Raw genomic sequence first — 16,016 nt, forward strand, 5'->3', positions numbered from 1 at the left:
TGAAGGCCAAGCTCCAGCCCCTTGTCAAGATGCTCCTGGCCGTGGTCCTTGCCTCTGCCCTGCTCCTCTGCTCTGCCGCCAGCCAGACGTGTTTGACCTTTACAGGGATCAAGGATGTTGAGTACCTCATCAACAACCTGCAGGTAAGCTGCAGACGGGGGCGCCAGCGGGAAAGGCAATTATTGAACATTTAAGTGAAATATAAGAGGATGAAAAATGCACCACCCACCATGGGTTCTTGTTTCTCTACTTACTTTTTTAGGAACATCCATCTTCAAAATGCAACTGCAGCACCAATGTGAGTAAATGCTCTTCTAAGATCTTTCCAAACTAATTTTAGTTTTCACATCTGGAATCTTCACTCTGAAATTTCTCTTTCGCAGGTGACTGATTGTTTGTGTCTGCCCATTCCTTCTGTAAGTATAGTAAAAGAAAATAATCTTGATCATGGTTTTTTAAAGGCTTTAAGTCAAAATTAATTGTTCTATTTGATATCTGAAATAAGAAACCGTTACTTAGTTACAATTGTTACAGATTAGTAACAATTTTAAAAAGCTTTCAAAATCTTGAAATTCTATGCTATTGATATATACATTTCTTTGCATTTAGTCTCCTTGAGAAGTCTGAACACTTCAATATTTAAAAAAGAATCTTGAATGTGTTTTTAGATTAGTGGCCATGTGCACAATTAAATCAAACTGGGACTGAGAATATAACAAATGATATAGTTCATATCACAGTTTTCTAATCCATTTGCTGGTATCTCTAGGGTTGCAAAACAATGTAAATAAAATGACATCCTTTTGTCCTTCCACTGGCCTAAACTCTCTACATACTTTGCCTTCTCCCTCCCTCCCTCCCTCCCTATCCTTCTGCTTAGCTGATTTAGAGTGGCTATTGGAAGGTTTGAAGCCTGCCTTCCAGGAGGATAGGGTGTCTGAGATTGTGGGTGGAGGGAAAGTGAAAAGGGTTTCCAGGGAGTCATTCCCCACTTTGGTGGAGAGGAAGCGTGGCAGGAATTTCCTGGTTAAGGCGAGGAAGCAGCACCTACCCAAGGTGCTGTGGTGCTTGACTCTCTCACAAGCCAGGCCTGGGAGAACCCGAGCTTTTCACCACAGCTGAGGTCAGGTGTCACTCCCTATCACAGTCCATCTATTATGCCTTCTGAGGAGGAACCACACACTTATGGCCCAGCCCATTCCCTCAGTTTTTAATCTATGGTTTTAGCTACTGCTGAAACAATGGCAGTATTCAACTGGCACATCCCATCAGGCTGGTGTGGAAAGGCTTTTCCTTTCTCTGTACTTTCAAACTCACTATGACAAGACTTGGAACAAGGAAGCATCCTTTGAAAAGTAGACTCAGCACTGGCTGTTTCCTGGGGTCCACAGGCCTCATGTTCCCTGGGGCGCAACATACTGGAAATCTTCAGGGAGTGTCACTGTGGGAAAAGGGCCTTACCTTGAAATATTGAAGATCATTTCCTAGCCTGACAAGGGACCTGTCTAAAAAATAATGCAAGTTTAGATTACATTGGTTAAATTAAAATAGCCTCTAAAAGCGTTCTCTTTGTGATTCCTACTCAAAGCTGTCCTCTGAGTGTTTCTTTTCCTAAATCCTTGTTATTTACCAGGACAACTGCACCTCAGCATGCTTACAGGAGGGTCTGTCGCAGATGACCAACACCATAGTGAATACAGGTTTCCTGCTGACTTTCAATCGGGTGAAGAAAACAGTTGAAGCCCTCCAGAACAATAAGTGTGGAGTGAGTGTGTTTTTATCTGTGATGTGCTCTGGTTAGTTATTTTTGTGTGAATGTCAATGCCAACTCCATCTGAATGAGAAAGGGTGATAAAGCTGGAACTGGTAGTTCAAGGTTGATTAGGGACATATAAGAAATTTAATCAGAGCAAGAGAATTAAAGTGAGATCTGCCCGGATGGCTCATTGTTCCCTCTCCCTTTAAAAAACACTCACCCCTGTGTTGGCTTTTACTTCTCTCCACCTCTTGAATAATGAAAGAATCTAGCCTGATTGTAATTAGAAGCTAAAATCTAGAGAATCAGCGCTGTAGGCCATACAGTTCTACATAATCTTAGAGATTCAGTTTGCCGAGTGGATATTCCGGCCTGTAAGTTAAAGTTTTCTTTCCATCGGCCAAGGAGGTGTTTAAGGGAAGACACATCCACATCCACGTGGAAGCTTGTCATCTGCCCTAAATGTCCATCAGCGCGTCCTCTTCTTGAGCATACACCCTGGTCGCTGGAGGAGAGGGGAGGGAGTGAACTTTTTTCATTACCGTCACCCTGTGAGGGCCCCTCCTCGCTCAGCTACTGAACTGCGGGGGTTTCTGCCATCAACAGCATGCAGTTCTAAATGCTTAATATATACCGTTTCATTGAATACCTACCTTAATGACAATTGTCAGATTTACCACCCTCACGCTGTAGAGGTGGGCACTGAGGCTCAGTGAGGTTAACTGATTTGCCCAAGGCTGCATATTTAATAAGTGGCAGTGCTGAGATTTGAACTCTGGTCTATGGGACTCCTAAATCCCGCTCTTAGTCATTGTGCTATAAAATGACCTTGGAAGGACAGCCAAAAAGGACAAAAACAAAATTTTAAGCCTCAAAGCATCCCAAGAAGGTTTCCTCTAATGAGGAGATTTAGAGATTTAGGGCCACTTGATGTGTGTGTGTCTGTGTGTGTGTGGCAAGCAGATCCCTGAAATCCTACTTCAAAGTCAAGCACCTATGCCGCCTACACAAAATGTTAGCAACTCCCCATCCATTTGCTCCATGCCTCAAGCCCCCCACTGCCAGCACACCCCCACCCCCACTGACCATCCCCCCGCATCCACTCACCAGGCTCTGGGCAGGGTGGTTCCTGGGGCTGCTGGGTTCCATACTGTTTTAGTCACTCTGCCTTTGTCAACTTTTATCCCAACAGTCTTTTTCCTGTGAACAGCCATGCAACCAAACCACAACAGGCAATATGCTGACATTTCTGAAGACTGTCCTGGAAAGTTTCCAGAAAGAAAGGATGAGAGGCAGAGTGTGAAGCTGAAATGTTATTTATTCTATTTATTGAATTTAGAAAGCCTCCTCTTTAAGTTGTTGCAATTAAAAAATCAAATAAGCCATGCTAAGTCAAAATCAGTTTTAATAGTTTGTTTAAAATTTTATATCTTTATTTTGGAATAAACAGATCTTGGAAAAAAACTCAAGTCTGGTCTCTAGGTGCTTATTTGTTCCTTGATGCTCAGAACAAAGAAAGCTACAAGTCTGTCAATGGGCTGATGGGTCAAATACTCCTGTAATAACAGTAAGACTCGTTATCCTCAACACAGACTTGAAGCCTCGTGAACCGTGTCTGGGCTGTTAGGAACAGGGCCACACAGCAGGAAGAGAGTGGCAAGCGAGCAAAGCTTCATCTGCCGCTCCCCATCGCTCCCCATGGCTCACATTACTGCCTGATCCATCCCCCAGCCCCCCCACACCCCCATCTGTGGGGAACTTGTCTACCACGAAACTGGTCCCTGGTGCCGAAAAGGCTGGGGGCCGCTGGTTTAGAGGAATCTACCAAGGGCAGTATTTTTCTAGGTACTGGTAAAATTAAAATTGCTTCTCCCTATGGGGCTAGACCATCCTTTGGTACTTTTGGTGTCAATAATACCTAAAGTTCAGAGCACCCAGAGCCAGGATTCCTCAAAGGGATTTCTGTCGGTTACAATGTCAAGAAATATCCATGTGACCTGCACAGCAAACAGGCCTTGGCCAGAGGTGAGGTTCTCTGATGATATGGGCAGTGTGGTCCCTGTAGCTGTGCAGCTCCGTTAGTGACGGGGGTGGCATGAAATTCGCCCTCCACCTGCAGCCACGCCCCTCCCGCATAGGGGAAGTGGAGGAGTTTTAGCAAAGGGGGCCCAGGTCAGGGGAGTGTTTTATTATTTGGTGCAGAAATGGTGGGTCCATGGGTACATCCAATCATAATTATTTTAGTCTTAGTTTTGACAGGAAGAGCCAAGTTTCTTAGTGATTAACTGATGGTGACATGTCTATCAAAGGGCAACAAGCTGGGTCTCTAAGTCCAGAGGCTTTCTGCTCGCTGGTTTAAACTCTGTCTTCCCTCAGTGCTGAAGGCCATCAGGCACGTTGCAGGGGACACAGACCTCCATACAGACAGACAACAGTCATAGTCTGTTGACCCATCGGCTTCCCCAGAAAAGGGAAAACATCACGTGGCAGGGGGGTGGGAGTGGGGTATAGGTTCTGTCGAGGACGTTTCCTCAGGACCTCTCATAGCATGAGAATTCGTGCTCCAGCTATTACTGTTTTAATGAGTATCTCCCAGCATCTCCTATATTATTTCCTCCCCGAGACTCACAGTCTGACCCCTAAGTGTCCTCAGTGCCCTTCCTCTTGGCACCCAGCCCCCAGCAACGGAGGCCTGCCCTGCAGGGTGAGTCAAATGCGGGGTCCGGCTGTGGCTGCTGTGCCGGCTCCCTAGCTGGCCTGCGGATTCCCATGGACAAAGCACTGAGAAAATGGTCTATCAAATAACATAGTTACTATTATTTATTAATATTAATCATGTAATGATTAAGCCCTTACTCTCTATGTACTAAGCATGCATTACCTCATTTAATCTCCTAATAAACCGTAGGAGGTAGGTATTATTATTTCTGTTTTACAGATGAGGAAATTAAGGCTCAGAAACGTTGTGACCTTCCCAAGGTCCCACGGGTGGTAAGAGTTAGAGTAGAGATCCAACCCCAGCTACCTCTGATTCCAAACTCTTTGCTCTCTCCATCCTGCTCTTTTCTTACTCTATATATCGTGTCTGTGTTGTGTTCCCTCTGACTACAGCCTGACAGTAAAAGAGATTCATAATATGGGTCCACATTCCATTTTCCAAAAACCTGGGGACCAGAGAGCTTTCAGAATTCAAACTGTTTACCTGTTTAGAAAGAGAATACACAGTTCACACTTCTTACATTACACAACATCCATAGCAGGGCCTGGGGCAGGATCCTGTAATTAAACACATTAATATTCTGCAAAAAACAGAGGAGCAATCGCATGCAGTAGTCAGCTTGGGCAACCAAATGAATCTCAACAAATCTTGGGCTTTCAGAGCTGCTTGGATTTCAACATTATGATGAGGGATTTGTGGGCATTTCTTTAGCTCTGGCCCCACTTACAGAAAGGGGGGTCCTCTCTTTGCACTGGGCACCTCCAGGAGGGACGGAGACCTCTGTGGCTCCCTGGACAGCCCGCTGTGGCATCCAGGTTGTGGCAGCAGGGCCTTCTCCTCTCCTCTCCTCTCCTCTCCTCTCCTCCATCTGGGTTTTCTGAATGACTGGCCCCAGACGCAGAGCTGTGCCACATTATACAACATGGTTACAGCCTGCAGCCTTGGAAGCCCCCTCAGCAATGCTCACCCCACACGGGCATCACAACAAGGACAGACGCTAGTGGTTGGTGATGGTTTCACAACACAACCTGGGGATGCAATCAGCTGTCGGAGAAGATGGGCAGAGAGATAGGCTGCAACCCACTGTCACAGCTTAGTCACCAGCAGAGCTTGGCGGTTTCCCTTGGCTTTTCTGCAAAGGTGGCGTTACCCACCGGATGCACCCCTGCAGCCAGCTCAAAGCAGGATTCTCAGGGCCTGCCTGTGATGAGGTGCCCTGTCATTGCTCTCCTTCCTGTGCCGGAGGAGTTGAGATTTATCTAGAAGTCACCTTGGAGAAAGGAGAAAAAGAAGGACAAACATTTATTGTTTGCTGTGTACCAGGCACTCGGTTAATGATGTTTTGTTCAATATCTAGTTGGATCCTTACAACAAGCCCATGAGGTCGGTGTAGAATTATTGTCTGTAATTATGCCTAGTGCACAGATGAGGAAACCGAGGCCCAGAAAGTTTACATGGTTACATAACTTGCCAGGGGCAAACTGCTCACAAGTGGACAAGCCAAGATTCCAGCTCAGGTAACTGACTCTAGAGCTACATTCTTAAATCTGACCCACAGGAGGGTGTCGGCTCTCAACACAGACAGTCTCAACAACCTGGCTGCCTTGTCCAGGTTGCCAGGCCCCCAGCAGAGTTGTGCCCAGGAGATGCCAGAGCAGGGCACATTGTCACTGGCCAAAGCCAAGCCCAGATGCTTCTGGCCTGAAAGCTGACCAGTCCACATCCGTCTGTCTGTCTCTCCCTCTCTGCCCATCCATCCCATTTGAGGCAGGAGGATACTGTGCAGTCTCAGCCCTGCAATTCCTTTCCTATCCTGCTCCCCTCCTCATTCACCCCAGACCAACACCTTTCTTCCTCTGCAAAGGGAGCGCTCAGCGGAAATGCAAAGACCATTCACCCACTGAAAGTGTACAGCTCAGTGGATTTGAGTATATTCACAGGGCTGTGCAACCATCACCACAATCTGACTTCAGAACATTTTCATCACCCACAAAAGAAACCCTGTACACATTAGCAGCCATTCCCCATCCTCCCTTCCCCCAGCCTAATCAACCAATAATCTACTTTCTGTCTCTACTGTATAAATTTACCTCTTCTGGATTCTTCCTATAATTGGAATATGACGTGTTCTTCTGGGACTGGCATCTTTGACTTTCCATGATGCTTTCAAGGTTCATTATGTTTTAGCACGTATCAGTACTTCATTTCTTTTTATTTTTTTAATTTTAATTTTATTATTATTATTTTGGCCACGCCGTGCTGCATGTGAGACCTTAGTTCCCCCACCAGGGATAGAACCCACGTCCCATGCAGTGGAAGTATAGAGTCTTAACCACTGACCACCAGGGAAGTTCCACTTCATTTCTTTTTATAGCCAAATAATATTTCTTTGCATGGATATACGGCATTTTATTTATCCATTCATCAGTTGATAGACACTTGTGTTGATTCCACTCTTTGGCTATTATGAATAATGCTGCTATGAACATTCATTTAAAGGTTTTTTGTGTGAACATGTTTTCATTTCTCTTGGGTATATACCTATGAGTAGAATTGCTAGGTCATAAGGTAATGCTATATTTAACTTCTGAGGGGCTGCCAAGCTGTTTTCGAAAGTGGCTGCACCATTTTACATTTCTACCCAGCAATGTATGAGGGTTCCAATTTCTCCACTGCTTTGTCATCATTTGTTATTATCTGTCCTTTTGATTATAGCCGTCCTAGTGGGTATAAGGTGGTCTCTCGTGGTAGCTTTGATTTGCTCTTCCCTTATAACTAGTGATGCATCTTTTCATGTGCTCATTGGCCACTTGTATAGAAATATCTATTCAAATCCTTTGCCCATTCTTTTTAAATTTTTTAATCTAATTTTTTTATACAGCAGCTTATTAGTCATCCATTTTATACACATCAGTGTATACATGTCAATCCCAATCACCCAATTCAGCACACCACCATCCCCCACCCCCGCTGCTTTCCCCCCTTGGTGTCCATACATTTGTTCTCTACATCTGTGTCTCAACTTCTGCCTTGGCCTTGCAAACCGGTTCATCTGTATCATTTTTCTAGGTTCCACATATATGCGTTAATATACGATATTTGTTTTTCTCCTTCTGACTTACTTCACTCTGTATGACAGTCTCTAGCTCCATCCACGTCTCAACAAATGACCCAATTTCGTTCCTTTTTATGGCTGAGTAATATTCCATTGTATATATGTACCACAACTTTTTTATCCATTCGTCTGTGGATGGGCATTTAGGTTGCTTCCATGACCTGGCTATTGTAAATGGTGCTGCAGTGAACATTGGGGTGCATGTGTCTTTTTGAATTATGCTTTTCTGTGGGTATATGCCCAGTAGTATGATTGCTGGGTCATATGGTAGTTCTATTTTTAGTTTTTTAAGGAACCTCCATACTGTTCTCCATAGTGGCTGTACCAATTTACATTCCCACCAACAGTGTAAGAAGATTCCCATTTCTCCACACCCTCTCCAGCATTTGTTGTTTGTAGATTTTCTGATGATGCCCATTCTAACTGGTGTGAGGTGATACCTCATTGTAGTTTTGATTTGCATTTCTCTAATAACTAGTGATGTTGAGCAGCTTTTTATGTGTTTCTTGGCCATCTGTGTGTCTTCTTTGGAGAAATGTCTATTTAGGTCTTCTGCCCATTTTTGGATTCGGTTGTTTGTTTCTTTAATATTGAGCTTCATGAACTGTTTATATATTTTGGAGATTAATCCTTTGTCCATTGATTCATTTGCAAATATTTTCTCCCATTCTGAGGGTTGTCTTTTCATCTTCTTTATGGTTTCCTTTGCTGTGCAAAGCTTTGAACTTTCATTAGGTCCCATTTGTTTATTTTTGTTTTTATTTCCATTACTCTAGGGGGTGAATCAAAAAAGATCTTGCTGTGATTTATGTCAAAGAGTGTTCTTCCTATGTTTTCCACTAAGAGTTTTATAGTGTCTGGCCTTACATTTAGGTCTCTAATCCATTTTGAGTTTATTTTTGTGTATGGTGCTAGGGAGTGTTCTAATTTCATTCTTTTACATATAGCTGTCCAGTTTTCCCAGCACCACTTATTGAAGACACTGTCTTTTCTCCATTGTATATCCTTGCCTCCTTTGTCATAAATTAGTTGACCATAGGTGTGTGGGTTTATCTCTGGGTTTTCTATCTTGTTCCATTGATCTATGTTTCTGTTTTTGTGCCAGTACCATATTGTCTTGATTACTGTACCTTTATAGTATAGTCTGAAGTCAGGGAGTCTGATTCCTCCAGCTCCGTTTTTTCCCCTCAAGACTGCTTTTGCTATTAGGGGTCTTTTTTGTCTCCATACAAATTTTAAGATTTTTTGTTCTAGTTCTGTAAAAAATGCCATTGGTGATTTGATAGGGATTGCATTGAATCTGTAGATTGCTGTGGGTAGTATCATCATTTTCACAATACTGATTCTTCCAATCCAGGAACATGGCATATCTCTCCATCTGTTGGTATCATCTTTAATTTCTCTCATCAGTGTCTTATAGCTTTCTGCATACAGGTCTTTTGTCTCCCTAGGTAGGTTTATTCCTAGGTATTTTATTCTTTTTGTTGCAATGGTAAATGGGAGTGTTTCCTTAATTTCTCTTTCAGATTTTTCATCATTAGTGTATAGGAATGCAAGAGATTTCTGTGCATTAATTTTGTATCCTGCAACTTTGCCAAATTCATTGATGAGCTCTAGTAGTTTTCTGGTGGCATCTTTAGGATTCTCCCTGTATAGTATCATGTCATCTGCAAACAGTGACAGTTTTATTTCTTCTTTGCCAATTTGTATTCCTTTTATTTCTTTTTCTTCTCTGATTGCCATGGCTAGGACTTCTAAAACTATGTTGAATAATAGTGGTGAGAGTAGACATCCTTATCTTTTTCCTGATCTTAGAGGAAATGCTTTCAGTTTTTTACCATTGAGAATGATGTTTGCTGTGGGATTGTCATATATGGCCTTTATTATGTTGAGGTAGGTTCCTTCTATGCCCACTTTCTGCAGGGTTTTATCATAAATGGGTGTTGAATTTTGTTGACAGCTTTCTCTGCAACTATTGAGATGATCATATGGTTTTTCTCCTTCAATTTGTTAATATGGTTTATCACATTGATTGACTTGCGTATATTGAAGAGTCCTTGCATTCCTGGGATAAACCCCACTTGATCATGGTGTATGATCCTTTTAAGGTGTTGTTGGATTCTGTTTGCTAGTATTTTGCTGAGGATTTTTGCATCTGTGATATTGGTCTGTAATTTTATTTTTTTGTAGTATCTTTGTATGGTTTTGGTATCAGGGTGATGGTGGCCTCATAGAATGAGTTTGGGAGTGTTCCTTCCTCTGCAATTCTTTGGAAGAGTTTGAGAAGGATGGGTGTTAGCTCTTCTCTAAATGTTTGATAGAATTCAGCTGTGAAGCCATCTGGTCCTGGACTTCTGTTTGTTGGAAGATTTTTAATCACAGTTTCAATTTCATTACTTGTGATTGGTCTGTTCATATTTTCTGTTTTTCCTGGCTCAGTCTTGGAAGGTTATACCTTTCTAAGAATTTGTCCATTTCTTCCAGGTTGTCCATTTTATTGGCATAGAGTTGCTTGTAGTAGTCTCTTAGGATGCTTTGTATTTCTGCAGTGTCTGTTGTAACTTCTCCTTTTTCATTTCTAGTTTTACTGATTTGAATCCTCTCCCTCTTTTTTTTTTTTTTTTTAATTTAAATAAATTTATTTGCAGGAGAAAAACATCTGAACATCAGGTACAGTCTGATCCACGATGATCCAACAATAGTCATAATTCATTCTGGAAGTACTCTTACACAGCTGGCAGGAGAAAGTCCACATGGAGCATCAGCTGAACATTTATCAGAATTCACAAAGCCATCTAACCTGAGTATTACACAACACGTAATGATCATGATACAATAATAAAAATACAATATCCAATACTCACTACTTTGTGAGCTACAGCTAAAATATAAAGTATTTAGGCTCTTTTTAAAAAAATGAAAAAAATATTTCTATTATAGCTTTATTTCAAGCATTTTCAGTTAGATACAGCTTTATATATTTTCACTCACAATAGACAGCAAGAGAATGCTTTCTTAAGTATCTGTAGATAAAATATATTACTCGTTTAAATGTTTGTACTCTGAAGCATACTTCGCCAGGTATGAGTTCAGATAAGAGTATGAAACTGTGCTGTGGCAAAATCCTGGCTGATGATCAAGACTTAGATAGTTTTCATATTTGTTTAAAACAACTTACATCAGGGAAAAAAGAAGTGAGGACATAAAGAGAACCAACATTATTCTTTTTCAATGAAGCAGTCTAATTCCAGAGAACGGGCTTTCCATTTTGAATTCAAAGTGTGTGGTCCCAAAGTTGAATTTTTTCCAGTCCAAGGAGCTGCCTGCGGCTGAGGCAACAGGCAATGATGAAGTGAGTTGAGAGGAAAGCGTTAACTGAACTACAGAGATGGTCACTGATAAAACAAGTTTCTACAGGTCCTTGAGCCCACACAGAGGCGAAGGGGAGCCAGAACTATCAATACAGAAGAAAAATGTGCTCACTGAACTGCACACACAGAGCTTCTAGGAGGGTTAACAGTTCTTGACATAGGTTCCTGGTTGTAGTTTACAATATCTGCCTTCACCACCCTCTGTGACTGTTCTATTTCTGCTTTGTTTAACTTGATTCCAAGGATTTCAGCAGCAACTTTCTGAAAACACAGGAAGACAGAGTCTCCTGTCTTTGCTGAGACAAAGTGGCTACTAAAACCATTTTCCTGGCAAAACCTTAAGTGTTTTTCAGGTTTTACTGTTCGCATATGCTCCAAATCAATTTTATTGCCCACCAAGGCAACCAGTGGCTGAGTTTCAGACTCCTCACTCACTTTCTTCACCACAGAATACCAATCTTCTAAATTCTCAAAGCTTTGATAATTTGTAATATCATATACCAAGAGGATTCCCTGTGCTCCATAGATATATTTATCCAACATCTTGCCTCCTATTGTCTGCCCTCCTATGTCCCAAACTTGAAGAGTAACATTCAAGTTTCCTGGTAACATTATTCTTCTCAAAAAGAAATCCAGTCCTATAGTTTGTTTGTACTGTTTCCCAAAAGTTTCTTGAGCAAAACACGTAGCTAAGGAGGTCTTCCCGGAGGTGCCGTCCCCCAGCACGACGATTTTCAGTTGCCGGTCCTGGCTCTCCTCCTCTGAGTCCGACATGGTGTCCCAGGAACCAGGCCCACCTCCCCTCCCTCCCCACCGAAGTAGAAGGAGGAAGGGAAGGAGGGGGGTCTCTGGGGGCGGGGGAGAGGAAGAAGGGCAGCAGTGGGGGCAGCACCCCCCGTCCCGGTGTCTCAGCGGTCGCCGGAGGTATTCGGGCAGAATCACTCGCCAGAAGCCATCTTGCCCGCCTCCCCTACCCCTTGCCTCCCTCTTTTTCTTGATGAGTCTGGCTAATTATTTATCAATTTTGTTTATCTTCTCAAAGACCCAGCTTTTAGCTTTATTGATCTTTGCTATTGTTTTCTTTGTTGCTATTTCATTTATTTCTGCTCTGATTTTTATGATTTCTTTCCTTCTGCTAACTTTGAGTTTTCTTTGTTCTTCTTTCTCTAGTTCCTTTAGGTGTAAGGTTAGATTGTTTATTTGAGACTTTTCTTGTTTCTTGAGGTAGGCTTGTATAGCTATAAACTTCCCTCTTAGAACTGCTTTTGCTGCATCCCATAGGTTTTGGATCGTCGTGTTTTTGTAGTCATTTGTCTCTAGGTGTTTTTTGATTTCCTCTTTGATTTCTTCAGTGATCTCTTGTCTATTTAGTAACGTACTGATTAGCCTCCATGTGTTTGTGTTTTTTATGTTTTTTTCCCTGTAATTCATTTCTAATCTCATAGTGTTGTGGTCAGAAAAGATGCTTGATATGATTTCAATTTTCTTAAATTTACTGAGGCTTGATTTGTGACCCAAGATGTGATCTATCCTGGAGAATATTCCATGCACACTTGAGAAGAAAGTGTAATCCGCTGTTTTGGGATGGAATGTCCTATAAATATCAATTAAATCTATCTGGTCTATTGTGTCATTTAAAGCTTCTGTTTCCTTATTTATTTTCATTTTGGATGATCTGTCCATTGGTGTAAGTGAGGTGTTAAAGTCCCCCACTATTATTGTGTTACTGTCGATTTCCTGTTTTATAGCTGTTAGCAGTTGCCTTATGTATTGAGGTACTCCTATATTGGGTGCATATATATTTATAATTGTTATATCTTCTTCTTGGATTGATCCCTTGATCGTTACGTAGTGTCCTTCCTTGTCTCTTGTAACATTCTTTAAAGTCTATTTTATCTGATATGAGTATTGCTACTCCAGCTTTCTTTCAATTTCCATTTTCATGGAATATCTTTTTCCATCCCCTCACTTTCAGTCTGTATGTGTCCCTAGGTCTGAAGTGGGTCTCTTGTAGACACCATATATATGGGTCTTGTTTTTGTATCCATTCAGCAAGCCTGTGTCTTTTGGTTGGAGCACTTAATCCATTCACATTTAAGGTAATTATCTATATGTATGTTCCTATGACCATTTTCTTAATTGTTTTGGGTTTGTTTTTGTAGGTCCTTTTCTTCTCTTGTGTTTCCCACTTAGAGAAGCTCCTTGTAGCATCTGTTGTAGAGCTGGTTTGGTGGTGATGAATTCTCTTAGCTTTTGCTTGTCTGTAAAGCTTTTGATTTCTCCATCGAATCTGAATGAGATCCTTGTCAGGTAGAGTAATCTTGGTTGTAGGCTCTTCCCTTTCATCCCTTTAAGTATATCATGCCACTCCCTTCTGGCTTGTAGAGTTTCTGCTGAGAAATCAGCTGTTAACCTTATGGGGATTCCCTTGTATGTTATTTGTCGTTTTTCCCTTGCTGCTTTTAATAATTTTTCTTTGTCTTTAATCTTTGCCTATTTGATTACTATGTGTCTCAGCATGTTTCTCCTTGGGTTTATCCTGTGTGGGACTCTGCGCTTCCTGGACTTGGGTGGCTATTTCCTTTCCCATGTTAGGGAAGTTTTCGACTATAATCTCTTCAAATATTTTCTTGGGTCCTTTCTCTCTTCTCCTTCTGGGACCCCTATAATGCGAATGTTGCTGTGTTTAATGTCCCAGAGGTCTCTTAGGCTGTCTTCATTTCCTTTCATTCTTTTTTCTTTATTCTGTACCGCAGCAGTGAATTCCACCATTCTGTCTTCCAGGTCACTTATCCGTTCTTCTGCCTCAGTTATTCTGCTATTGATTCCTTCTAGTGTAGTTTTCATTTCAGTTATTGTATTGTTCATCTCTGTTTGTTCTTTTTATTTTTTTTGTGGTACGCGGGCCTCTCACCGCTGTGGCCTCTCCCACCGCGGAGCACAGGCTCCAGACGCGCAGGCCCAGAGGCCTTGGCTCACGGGCCCAGCCACTCCGTGGCATGCGGGATCCTCCCGGACCGGGGCATGGACCCGCGTCCCCCGCGTCGGCAGGTGGACTCCCAACCACTGTGCCACCAGGGAAGCCCTGTTTGTTTGTTCTTTAATTCTTCTAGGTCTTTGTTAAACATTTCTTGCATCTTCTCGATCTTTGCCTCCATTCTTTTTCTAAGGTACTGGATCATCTTCACTATCATTATTCTGAATTCCTTTTCTGGAAGGTTGCCCATCTCCACTTCATTTAGTTGTTTTTCTGGGGTTTTATCCTGTTCCTTCATCTGGTACATAGCCCTCTGCCTTTTCATCTTGTCTCGCTTTCTGTGAATGTGGTTTTTGTTCAACAGGCTGCAGGATTGTAGTTCTTCTTGCTTCTGCTGTCTGTCCTGCCTTTGCCCATTTTTAAATTCAGTTATTTGTCTTTTTATAGTTGAGTTGTAAGAGTTCTTTGTACTTCTGGATAAAAGTCCCTTATTTGATATAAGATTTGTAAATATTTTCTCCCATTTTGTGGGTTGTCTTTTTCCTTTTCTTCATGGTATTGGTAGCACAAAAGTTTTAAGTTATCATCCAATTTGTCTATTTTCTATTTTGTCACTTACACTTTTGGTATTCTAAGAAATCTTTGCCTAACTCAAGGTCACAAGATTTATTTGTTTGTTTTCTTCTATGAGTTTCATAGTTTTACCTCTTACATCTAGGTCTATGATCCATCTTGGGTTAATTTTCATATATGGTGTGAGATAAGGTTCCAACTTCACTCTTCTGGCATGTGGATACTCAGTTGTCCCAACACCATTTGTTGAAAAGACTATTCTTTCTCCATTGAATTATCTTGGCACCCACATCAAAAACCAATTGACCATGAATATAAGGGTTTATTTCTGGACTCTCAATTTTATCCCGTTGCTCTACGAGTCTATCCTTATGCCAGCACCATGCTATCTTGATCACTGTAACCTTGTCATAGGCAAGAGTGAGTCCTCCAAGTTGACTCTTCCATATCAAGATTGCTTTGGCTACTCTGGGTCCTTTGCATTTCCATATGAGTTTTAAGATTAGCGTTTCAGTTTTGTTTGTTTTTTTTTTTTTAAAGCTATCCGGGATTTTGAGAGAGATTTCATTAAATCTGTATGTCAATTTGGCAAGTACTGCTATCTTAACAATATTTAGTCTTCTGATCCATGACCTAGAGTATCTTTCTATTTATTTAGATCTTTTAAAATTTCTTTCAGTAAGGTTTTGTAGTTTTTAGTGTAAAAATCCTGTACTTTTATTAAAATGTGCCTAAATATTTCATTATTCAAATACTATTGTAAACAGAATTATTTTCTTAATTTCATTTCTGGTATGTTCATTGCTAAGATATAGAAATACAATTGATTTTTGTAGCTTGATCTTATATCCTGAAACCTTGCTGAACTTGTTTATTTGTTCTAATAGGTTTTAGTGGATTCCTTAGGATTTTCTATATACCAGATCATATCATCTGTAAATAGAAGTAGCTTAGCTCTCCTTTCCAATGTGGATGCCTTATATTTCATTTTCTTGCCTAATTACCTTGGCTACAACATCCAGTGCAATGTTGGATAGAAGTGGTCAGAGTCTTGTTCCTGATCTTAGTAGGAAAGCACCTATCCTTTCACTGTAAGTTTGATGTTGGCTGTGGACTTTTTGTAGATGCCCTGTATCAGGTTGAGGAAGCTCTCTTCTGTTCTCAGTTCATTGAGTGTTTTTATCATGAACAAGTACTGGAGTTTGTCAAATGCATTTTCTGCATTGACTGAGGTGACTGTCCTTTACTTATTAATATAGATGTTAATTCTTGGCTTTTGAATTTCCAAAGGTAGAGCTCCTAGCTCTAGGGGGAGGAAGTAATATCATATGGACCATGGAAGAGAAGTTAGAGAAGATGATAGCAGACACTGGTGAGTGCTTCTCCCCCAGCTGAGCTTGGAGTGGTGGTGGCAGAACTCCACGGAGGCTTGAGGACCTGAGAAGGGAGGGCTCCTGAGCCACATGTCCTGTGTACCCTGGGAGATGACAATCGGAAAAGAAATT

At 41.5% G+C, this 16,016-nt stretch overlaps 2 protein-coding genes across 2 annotated transcripts; one reads left to right on the forward strand and one right to left on the reverse strand.

The window, feature by feature from the left end:
• IL9 (interleukin 9) lies at positions 1–3,152 on the forward strand. The gene is made up of 5 exons (XM_027094329.1): positions 1–143; positions 263–298; positions 384–416; positions 1,634–1,765; positions 2,949–3,152. Exons 1-5 carry the CDS (start codon positions 30–32, stop codon positions 3,057–3,059), a joined length of 426 nt encoding a protein of 141 aa, XP_026950130.1. The 5' UTR covers positions 1–29; the 3' UTR covers positions 3,060–3,152.
• Positions 3,153–10,214: 7,062 nt separating this feature from the next.
• LOC113614955 (ras-related protein Rab-28) lies at positions 10,215–11,936 on the reverse strand. The gene has a single exon (XM_027096844.1). It carries the CDS (start codon positions 11,733–11,735, stop codon positions 11,070–11,072), a length of 666 nt encoding a protein of 221 aa, XP_026952645.1. The 5' UTR covers positions 11,736–11,936; the 3' UTR covers positions 10,215–11,069.
• Positions 11,937–16,016: the final 4,080 nt, after the last annotated feature.

Source organism: Aethalodelphis obliquidens, unplaced genomic scaffold (assembly GCF_003676395.1).
Source record: "Aethalodelphis obliquidens isolate GAN/ISIS:26980383/991018 unplaced genomic scaffold, ASM367639v1 scaffold4, whole genome shotgun sequence".
NCBI lineage: Eukaryota > Metazoa > Chordata > Mammalia > Artiodactyla > Delphinidae > Aethalodelphis > Aethalodelphis obliquidens.